Here is an 11632-nt window from a genome sequence, read left to right as displayed (position 1 = left end):
CAGTTGACCTGCATTAAAAACAATATTTTCAATTTTTCAGATGCAATCTGACTAAGGAAATCGATTGACTTTGATTAACAATAATGCATACATTGAAAAATTACAAAATAATGCTGGGACTACTCACAATTGCATCTTTGCAATGGACTCGCTTAATCGAATAATAGCTTCTAGCTGCCTCACTGTTATAGGGATGGCAGGAGAATCTCCACTTTCATGAGCCTATTGGCGCATTTGCTGAAAATTCCAGACATAATACCGATGATTCCACAATCAAAAACCGATTGAAAGTATTTTTTTTTGGAAAACTCATATTTCCCATCCAGAAAAACGACCCACAAACAAATGAGAGTACATGTCTAATCTTAACATAGTTATAGACCTTGGCCCTCATGTCTTAGCCCAGAAGAGGGTTTCAGATCTCTGTGAATGAAGCTCGTACGTGCAAGGCTGTGCAGGTACTCAACTTCGCGGGCGACATCGAGGGCAAAGCTAAGCCTCTGTTTCCATTCTAGCTGCCTCAGCCCGGCCGCCGCCCATTCAAACAGATGCAGACTCAGCGGCCCCTGGGGCATATACTCGTACACCAGCATCTTCTCCCCGCCGTCGATACAGTACCCAAGGAGACGAAGCCGATGCGCTGCTTAGGCAGTTAAGGAGTTGTAGCTGATCCAATGATTCAAGATGGCTCAATCGTCTAACATATCATCTAATGGTGCACAGTAATGACACGTAAGCACAGAGCAAAGTTGATTTCAGAGGGGAACGCTTTACGGCGTAATAATAATCCATTAAAAAAAAAAAAAAATCCATTAGGATATAGTATATGAGTATGAAGCAGTTTAAAAATAAATAAACTAGCATTTGCACCTAATGTTGCAAAGGAAACGTCGTAAGGCATAGTGTGTGGAAGAATATTGAAATGTGAATGGGCTTTTTTGAAAGCAAGGGTCGATGATAATGAGTTTGAATTGAGGAAGCCATGCCGAAAACCCTATTCGGGGGTTAAAGTGGCTATGAAATAGAATAAAAGTAGTCATAAATATCCATTGAACTTGTTTAGATACCTTAAAGATTGCCTAGTTGAAGGTGAAGTTAAACAAATGAATTCACGTGAACAACAACTAGGTATCCATATCGATATACAAGGCCACCAGACATGCTTTGAAACACGGGGATAAAGAATGGGACCAGGTAAAACTTTCTATTTCCCTTTTCCTTTTAGTTTCATTGTTTAATATAGCCTCTCCTCTGGATATGTAGAGAAGTCTTACTCACTGAAATGCTATAAACCACCTTAACTCAGGGTTTCGGAATGCCAGACATGCTCTGAAACACGGGGATAAAGAATGGGACCAGGTAAAACTTTCTATTTCCCTTTTCCTTTTAGTTTCATTGTTTAATATAGCCTCTCCTCTGGATATGTAGAGAAGTCTTATTCACTGCAATTCTATAAACCACCTTAACTCAGGGTTTCGGAATGCCAGGGTCTTGGGCATTATGGGCTGCAACAGAGTTGTTTACAACGGTGGTCCCCTAATCCATAGTTTTTGTTGAATGTTGTTGAACAGATATACTTGGCAGATTATAGTCATGACAAGGCAGAGAAGTCTGTTCTGTGGACCTTAAGTGCAGATGTTGGAAATAGGTATCAATGTCTGAGGCCTATGAACAACATTAATTTGAATATGGATGCGAAAGCTGCAGATAGCCATGTTGGAGGAATACGTGATGGAAATCAACTCATCCTCTTTGAGTGGAAGAAACAGAGCAACTAGAAATGAAGCTCCAGCCCATCTATTGTAAGCAATCTAACAATAACAAGTTGTCTTTCAAGCTCTTTATTGAAATTAGCATCATTTCTGTAAGTTTATCAATAGAAAGGACGGAGGGTTCATGCTACTTGAAAGTTTATCATTTCTGACATTTTCTGTAATTTTTTCTGGCATCATTTTCCACATTCTTTTGTTTGCAGGTTTGGGTGTTCATCATAAGTTTGCTTGGCCTTGCACCTCTTGCTGAACGTATAGACTTTGTCACCGAGTAAGTGAAAAATTGCATGGTATATGTACATAGGTTATGTGTAATCTATACCTTGTACTGCAATTGTTTATATACTTGGAATGGTCACTGCAGTGCAATGACTTCATAAAATATTATGTTTGTTGGTTTTACAATCTGATGTTTTGTTGTAAATTGTTGCAGACAAATTGCATTCTACACTGGACCAACAAGTGAGATTCTTATATGGCAATGGACTATGTACTCATATTTGTGGATACAAAATATGAGCTAATTGATATATATGAGAAAGTGTTTGACATTTCAAAGTAACTGATGCAAATATATTGTTAATTAATTCTCCTATAGTTGGCGGGCTGCTCAACGCCACATGTGGAAATGCAACGGAGATGCTCATTGCAGTGTTCGCACTTTACCATGGCAAGACCAATGTGGTCAAGTATTCTCTACTAGGCTCTGTGCTTTCCAACTTACTTTTTGTGCTTGGCACATCTATCTTTTGTGGAGGAATTGTCAACATGAAAAAAGAACAACGGTTTGACAAGGCATGTGATATATTTTTAGTTTTTCTTTAACAACCTAGGCCACCAAAACAAGTCCGACCTGCTCATGATATTCATTCATTAGGGCCTAACCATGGGTGTTGTATTACTATATGACATAGGTTATTTCTGGAATCGACTCCAGTCTTCTCATGATGGCTTCACTGTGTCTCATGCACCCTTGGCCCTTCAACAATCTATGGCATATAGTGAAGCAGCTGTATCAACATTACAACTGTCTAGAGTCAACAGCATCATCATGCTGATAGCTTATGCTGCATATTTGTTCTTCCAATTAAGGACACAGACAATTGTTTGAAGAAGGCCCAGAAACAAAGGAGCTTTTTCTCTGAATCCTCAGCAGCAAGAATTCTTTGTCTTAGGTGGTTCCACTCCATCCCCATCTCCATACATCCATAATATTAACTCTGTTGAGAGACAATTGAGACTTATAGGAATCTGAATTCAGCATTTTCTTGCTCACATTATTGTAAATCTCCTTGACCACAATTTGGAATGCAGGCAATACATTTGTATTATCCAGAGCCAATTCATAGTCAAATGAATCCATGCATTATTGAATACAAGCAATGGCTTATCTAATCATGATTCAGTGTTCGAAGGCTGCCAATTTGACTCAGAGGAAGAGGTAAGTGACGCTCCAATGGTAATTGGGGATCTCCTTCTAGATTTGCATGACACTGGCTTGGAGCTTGCAGCTCTGGATGAATCTATGTCAAATGGCAAAATTTTGTATCGTCTCAGACCGAAACTAGAATGTTTCTTGGAAAGGAGAGGCAAAAATGGTGATTTTTGGCACTCTAAATTTCTCGATTTCTTAGTGGCATTGTCTGATAGACGACGCGATCGTGTTGAAAAGTGGCTTCACTGCAACACTGCAGAATTTTCTGGGAATGCTGATGTACAAAAGTTACAACTGGAGGCAATTTTATCACTTGCAGAACTAAAACAAGGACTCTCTGTATGTGTTTGTAAATGTTCTGTATGTTTTTGGCGGTGTGTTCTAGAGAAGGGCCATTCCTCTGATCACTCTTATATGGGTAACCATTGTTGCAATGAAAAGTGCACATATTGCTCTCTTGAATCACACCAAGGAAATGAATTGGAGGAATGCCGAAACTTGGCAGGTCATGATGGGAGTCATGATTGCAAAAAGAAAAATCATACATGTATGAAGATCTGTTCTTTATTTGATAAATCATCTAATTGTAACAAATTTTGTTGCTTGAAGGTTGGCCATGAAGGTTACAAATTGCTACAAATTGGCAAGTGCCCACAAATTGTTCATTCAAATAAAATGAAAAGTTATTTGCAGGTGGGATGTTGTCTTTTAACAAGTAGACTTCCAAGGATTTCCAAACTAAAGTCCCCATATGGATTATTAAGCAATGATGCATTTGAGATTAGGACAAATTCTATATCAGCATATTATTATACAACCTTAACTAATGCATTGACTAGCTTTTCCACTAGGCAATCAACTAGTGTAACGGATTTCACTTCGAGTGGATCTTTTCCAATATAATTGACTACAAGCAATGGCTTATCTAATCATTTGACTATGAATTCTCATGGTGAATCTAATACAAAAATTCCATCTATAAGGGACTTTTGTCTTCTCCAATGGTTGACTAAGACAATTGAAGTTGTCGATGTTAATGTAGGTACGATAAATGACTCAAGAAAGACTTGATAGAAATAGTGTGTTAGTGTTGCTTTCATGGCATGTATCCTAAAGGAATTGATCTCAATAGACATTCATATGCACAAGTTTAATCTAAATGGGAGAATGATATGACTAAAGAGTGCAATTCCTTTGATGAAAAATAAAAGTTGACTTAGTTCCCCAGGCATAAAGAAAGAATGTGATGAAATGTCTAATGGTCTACAAGATTAAATTTACCATCTGCATAAAGAAAGAATGTGATGAAATGTCTAATGGTCTACAAGACTAAATTTACCATCTACAAATGTTATTGAGAAACATAAATTTACTTGTGACAAAAATCTTCTCTCAACAAGATCATATTCATATTGACTACATTGAATCTTTGCACCTATTGCAAATATGAACTCTTATCTACTTATTCTTTCACACATTATTCATTCTGTATAAGAGTTATAACATACATCCTACTAAAGAAATCCTTTTACACTTTGAAGCAAGCCTCCATAGTGTGGTATAAGAAGATTGATTGATTATTAGTTTTGGTTTCAAGTATCATGAATTTGATTGTAGTGTTTATATTTTGCAAATGATGATACTTACATGTTGGTGACTTAATCATAAATGTGCAAGCGATAATACTTACATGTTGGTGACTTAATCATAAATTGAAGTAGTGTCAACCTAATTTTGGGTTTGAAAAAACAATAAATAGAGATATTTAGAATTACAAACCTGAGTGTGTTGTATTTTTCCTTATGGAAGCCAAGTTTTGCAAATGGATAACAATATATTTCTTTACCTAAATATAAATCGCCATTCATTAAACATGTTTAGGATGGAATAATATAAACCATTTTTGGCACCATATCAATCAAGAGAGACATTGACTGAGTGTGCCTTTGAAAATTGACTGAGTGTGCCTTTGAAAATTAATGGTACTCTCTACAAGAAAACTATTGGAGCCTCATTTACTTGATTCATAGCAGATTTGATATATTATTTGATGTTAGTGTGGTCTACAAATCCATGTAGGATATGAAAGAGAGCTGCCTAGAGGCCACAAAAAGGATTGTTTATGAAAGATACATATTAGCACAGTATGAAGTACTGCATTGAGAATATGAAACTAGTCAGTTACTTTGGTCTTGTAAGAAGCAGGCAGAACTATTGACCACTAAAATTGAATATAAGGGTGCATTTAATGTTGAAAAAATCAATGTGAATCCACATAATGGATGAGGTTAGCTTCTCGTTTGAGCAATAGATTCCAATGTATTATGCAATACAAAATCTTCTTGTTCATAGTAAAATAGTGTATGTGGAGTCTTCATGCCCACTATTTGACAAAATAAAGATATTGTGAATCTTCTTGTTCATAGTAAAATAGTGTATGTGGAGGCTTCATGCCCATTATTTGACAAAATAAAGATATTTTGAATCTTATTTACTGCAAGATAAGTGATCACATCATTAATATTTTTGTAGAGTCATTAACAAAAGACAAGTTTACGAAACTTTGAACTATGTTTTGGATTTAAAAAATTGCAATCATGGTAGAGTGTACATAAGACAATTTCACCTCTAAAAAGTTTCAGATAGTTGTGTTGACAAATGAGCTTTGAAACATCAATTTCATCATACAATTTGACCTTTTATGGATATTGTTGATTCACAATGGAAGGTCAAATTACTAATTGGTTAGATTCGTCCAAGGTCCCCAAGTTATGCAAGTCGAAGTATCTAAGATAGGTCCCCAAGCTTTGCAAATCAAAGTATCTGAGATGAAGATCCAAATGCATTTAAGATGATTAACGTTGATTGTTTTTCCTATTTTAGATGAGTTACTTTTAATTTTAAGCCATATATAAATCATACCGATTGTCTTATCATCAAAATTATTTAGTTATCCATTTTATGTCAGGCAATGCTTACTTGTACTTCAACACTGTAAAGATATCTTTGAACACAACATTTTCTTGAAATTCATTATTCTTCGTTCCTGTAAGTCCACGGCTCTCTAACAACCATTACCATTGACTTGAGTACATTTAAAGAACATTGTGATACACTTAAAACCCTACTTTTAAAAATAAGACATAAATTCCTTGAGAATTCACTTTCTAATAAGACATAAATTCCTTGAGAATTCACTTTCTTTAGATCCTTTGAAAGCTCATTTACCATAGGAGTTCACAATTTATTGTTAACTATCCTCGGCTGCACTTGGAGATGATACAGCGCATAGCAACCTCCCATGAAATAACAACAGAAATCTTATAAATCAGACAGAGCAAATCAACATTGCCACAAAATACCTTAAGTATCATCATCGTGGTTACTTCATAAAAAGTGCCAAACATAATACAAAGAACAATAGCACAAACAAGCACCACACACATTTGTAATAAACTTTTATTATTATGGGCTGATAAAGAAACAGAGGATACAGAGCTATACAGAGGCCAACCCCCAGTCAAGTCGATCACAAACAATGAACTATGATCATCCAGAGGCCAACTCCATTGAATTTGTTGTACAATTATTTACATATTTTACATCATCAATACAACGGTATAAGAAGTGCAAGTGATCAGAAGTGCCAGTGGATTCAAATGATTTAAGAAAGAAGGGGGAAGCACTGTATTAGCTGATCCAGCGAAAACATACCACTGACCAGGAATCTCTAAACAGAAAGGTGGGGTGCAGTTCCTATTCGATGAAGGAAAGCAAAAAATACCAGAAATTTCCCCAAATTGTCACCTTTTGCAGACAACTCTTCGCATTCCATCTGTTTCATGGAAGTCGGTGTTAGCATAGCACAGCACAGCAGACAGGGTATCAATTGAACAGTATTTATTGCTTTCATAAAACAATGACAACAGACTTTGTCTGTTCATGTCTCACGATTTTACCTCTCTATCTCTGCAAGCCTCTGATAAAAATACTAAGAACAAGTCTATACCTGTTTCTTCATTCGAGATCGTTTAGCTGACTCCCGATTAGATTGTTTACGCTTCTGTCGTTTTAATTCCCGTTCATCCTGTTTCACAGGCTCGTTTAGGACATGTACAAGCTTATTTAGTTCAACATATTTAAAGCTCATCAATATATTGGAAATAATTCACAATAAAAAGGTCACAATGTAGGTGAATGCAAAAAAAAATACAAAACCCTAAGTTGTATGTAATGGGGATACACACGGAAGTTTCAGAAATATGAAAGGAAAACTTTCCCAAGAAATAGGAAATGACAAATTGATGTGTTGGGGTAAACACCAGAGTGCCCACCTATTACATAGATACAGCCAGGAAATATTCCCTGCTTCTGAATCTCTTCTGGTCTATATCATCAAACTATGATGCCCTCATATCAGATAAAACTGTTATTATGCATTAAACCATCTATTACTTAAAGAGCCCTACAAATGAGATTTAGCTTATTCGAGTTATAATTGACTGTGGACCACTTCTATCTAAATCTTCTTAAGAAATGCACTTATGTTCAAAGGACTTGTAAGAACAAGATGGATATGAGAATATAATGATAGTGTGATCAAATCATATTTCATGGATTGTGCATAACCAGAAAAGATGAAAGAAGGGTTGTCATCCCACAAAACAGTTGATAAAGAAAACAAAGCAAGCACCAAAAGTCTGAGCAAGTCTATAGGAAGATGACGCAAGTAAATCCAGCTTATATTCACTAACCAGCCAACCACAGAATGGCCAACAGCACCATTAACCTGATGCAATACAAGATAGAATGATACATAGAAGGTAAAGCTTGGTATGCATACCTGGACCCATAATTCAGAAGGCACTCCATCATGACCTGGAATGAGTTGAGATGCTGCAGGAACAATTGTTGTTACACTGTTAGTTGTTCCCCGTCTTCCTTTTACAGGAGTTACAGATCCTTGGGCAGGCACATTATAGATGCCCATTCCAATATTTAGATTTGTAGTAGGTAGACTAACTGTTGACATTCCTGGAACAGGTGCTGGTGGAACCAAAGCCATTGTGCTTCTGTTTACAGTTGTATTAGCTTCTCCAGCCTGGGCATTATATGCTAGAGTATTGGCATCAGTAGCACTTGTTCCTGTCATTGTCGTGAAAATCAACAAATGTTACTAAATTACTCCATTAGCTAGATTGATAATATTAGGATTCAGGACTAGATATCAAACATGAACAACGCAACCTTTCTAAAAGGAAGCAGTAGCACACATCCCTTCAAGATGAAATATTTTAGAAGTTATTAGTGATCTAACTGTAATGGAAAATAAAAAGTATTGCTAAATTAGTCTGGAAATCAGGAGATCCCCTGATAAAGGGATTCATGAATAGCCATAAGAAATTTTAAATGCATTCCGTAATACATGATAGTTAAAACATACCATTAATGGTTAGTGGTTCCAAGCTTCTTGCCCTACCTGTTTCTCATCCCTGAAAAGTATACAGAGTAGAATGCAGTGATAATTAATATAAAACAGCAAAGACATATTTGGTAGAGTACCCAGACAGCAAATAAAATTAATTTTCAAAAATTTGAACCTAAATAAAATGGAAGGAACTTACATTTTGTGAATTGACTCCCTCGCTACCTTCACTTGAACCTTCACTACCGTTGCCTCCACTGCAACCAGCAATTACTTGGATAAATAACAGGCAACCATAATAAAGGATATTAATAGGACTCCAACTCAAAGTCCAGAATCCATTTCCACTTTAATATAAGTTAAGCTAAGATTCATTCCAGGGATTCCAAATGGAATTGTTATACTGTCAGAATTAATCGAAAAAAACAGCTTCAAATACCTACCTCTGTGGGAATGCACTATTTGTAGAACTGGACAATGCTTTCCCATTTCCTCCTTTTGTACTAAGTATCTGAAGTTTTTCTAAATTTCCTTTTACCTTCTTTATTGAGCTTTGACCTTTACCCATCAAGGACTTTGCTTCTGTTTCAGTGCCTGAAGGGACTGAAACCTATATCCATTGAAAATATATATCAGAACCTCATTGAAGTTTCCATGATAGCATAAATTCAATAATAGAATGACCAAATGTCCTGTAATGTTTTGAATACACTATCTGTCGCTTTACTCAGCAAGCTATCGGTTGCAGGATCTGAGTCCTCCACCAAATCCATCAGTTCACATGCCTCAGAGTATGCTTTTAGCTCAGACATTGAAAACCACAAAATGAACCTACAGAAGTTCTCTACCCTGCACGGTGTAACTTCAACAGGACATACTCTTTTTTGATAGCGGTTTGAATATTCTACTTTTCTTCTTGCTTTACTTGATGGTCTAAATATACAAATGTATGTCGACACAGGCTAGAATATGATGGCTGAACATCTAAGAACAAACAAAACATTACCAGAATTAGCACAAAATTTATATGTATCCTGGTCTGGTTTAAAGCTTCATTTTGAAGTATGTTGGCTGAATTGTTCGGATTTAAAACTCTGATATGCACCTTTGTGCTGCAGATTTTGCATCATATGTAAATTCTATACTGATAAATATATCGCTTTTTTCATCTGAAAAAAAAAAAGGTGTATGGCGTCATAGAACAGGGTTATCCTTAAACCAGTTTAAAAACAAGCAGTACTGAAAAGAATTATTATTTAGCTCAGACATTGAAAACCACAAAATGAACCTACAGAAGTTCTCTACCCTGCACGGTGTAACTTCAATAGGACATACTCTTTTTTGATAGCGGTTTGAATATTCTACTTTTCTTCTTGCTTTACTTGATGGTCTAAATATACAGATGTATGTCGACACAGGCTAGAATATGCTGGCTGAACATCTAAGAACAAACAAAACATTACCAGAATTAGCACAAAATTTATATGTATCCTGGTCTGGTTTAAATCTTCATTTTGAAGTATGTTGGCAGCAAACATTGCTGTACTTCTTTTAAATAAACAAGTCATTGCAATCTAAACAAAAACTGGCGGACAAATTCGTGTCTTCAACGTATTGTTGAGTGTTTCAAAGAACAGAAAATGGTTGGTGAAAGCAGCAGTACATGTTGATTTTTCCCAACATGTATTTAAACGCAACAAGAAATACTACCTACAGTGGATTTTCCTGCACTTAGTTAGGTGACCTCACATTCGATTTGAAAAAAAAAACATTGAGCAGAGGAAACCTGTAACGGAAGTTTACCATTAGGATATAGTATATGAGTATGAAGCAGTTTAAAAATAAATAAATAATCTATTCAAAAAATATGCTATGCTTGATTTTATTCTTAACAAACCAGTTCACAGAGCACAGATGAAACTTGAACAAATAAATTTTAAAAATCATATGATAGACAGTTTAAAAATAAAAACGTCATAAAAAAATTCCTTGACGAGTAGGATCACCCGTCAAATTTAACCCCTGCGTGGTGCCCATGAAAGCATTTGGATAAAATTTATTTTAAAAAATAACGTACGAAGTCAATAACTGTGAACCAACCATTCACATGGACCGTGGTGTTGAATAAAATTTATTTTAAAAAATACCACATTGGACTCGACATATCCTAGTGCCAGCTTGGTATAAATAAATATATAAAATATGTATAAAGATTTGAAACTTCTGATTTTTTTATACGCCCGTCATTTTGACATTTTTCAAAATTATCTGCAAGTTCATTGTGACGTGTTTATTTTAAAACGAACTGTATTTTACGGCTAAAATAAGGAAAAACAGGTATACCGGCGTCAATTTTAAAGCCTGGCTGAAGTTAAATGCACTCTCCTTTCTCCACTTTATCTTGGAGGGTAATTTCTAAATTCTTCTTGGTCGTCGCTGCGTTGAGGATAATTTATTAGAGAGACCTTCTGGTTTGGACAAGGGTCAAAGTTCGTATTATTGTGAGTTATCTTGTCAATTCGTTCCCGAACCGGGAATTGCTGGCCAGTCGTTACTCCAAAATGATATTCTCGTGCTGTAGCAATATACTCCTTGCTGATGCCACCTGGAAATGAAATTTCCTTCTGGTTTGGATAGTGATATTGGTATCCCAGGGTTAGCTCCGCGTCGATGCCCCCAGGGGCATATATCTCATACCGATAAAGGATGCAATCTCGCCTGACCATTGGTTGCCAACGTGTTGACCTCGTTGTGCTCACAAAAACTGAAGGTTCCGCACGTATTTCGTCTGCCGGCATCCCTCCAAGGTTGACAAAGCGCTCAAGGTTGTAGTAATCTTCCAAATGTTCAGGGTCATTTGGAAGCCGCGGCCGAAATCCTGTCCGAAAAATCACATCATAGGGACGCGAATCCCACCGATACACTGCCTCTATAACATCCTGGTTGTCGTCAGGCTTCCGATATTGAATCCTGGTTGGTGTATTGTACAACTCTACACCA

The 11632-nt window shown here is 36.3% G+C and overlaps 1 protein-coding gene across 1 annotated transcript; it reads right to left on the bottom strand.

Annotated features, from left to right (window-relative positions):
• Nucleotides 1-6658: 6658 nt before the first annotated feature.
• LOC149169542 (bZIP transcription factor 16-like) lies at nucleotides 6659-8850 on the bottom strand. The gene is made up of 5 exons (XM_089427118.1): nucleotides 8832-8850; nucleotides 8651-8699; nucleotides 8051-8352; nucleotides 7167-7294; nucleotides 6659-7042 (listed from the first exon to the last, which is right to left on the bottom strand). The coding sequence occupies exons 3-4, from the start codon at nucleotides 8270-8272 to the stop codon at nucleotides 7211-7213; spliced, it is 306 nt and encodes a 101-aa protein (XP_089283244.1). The 5' UTR covers nucleotides 8273-8352; nucleotides 8651-8699; nucleotides 8832-8850; the 3' UTR covers nucleotides 6659-7042; nucleotides 7167-7210.
• Nucleotides 8851-11632: the final 2782 nt, after the last annotated feature.

Source organism: Pinus tabuliformis, chromosome 4_2 (assembly GCF_031772625.1).
Source record: "Pinus tabuliformis cultivar Carrire ecotype Pingquan chromosome 4_2, CPIR1, whole genome shotgun sequence".
Lineage (NCBI taxonomy): Eukaryota > Viridiplantae > Streptophyta > Pinopsida > Pinales > Pinaceae > Pinus > Pinus tabuliformis.
This window is presented reverse-complemented; position numbering and strand designations above follow the sequence as displayed.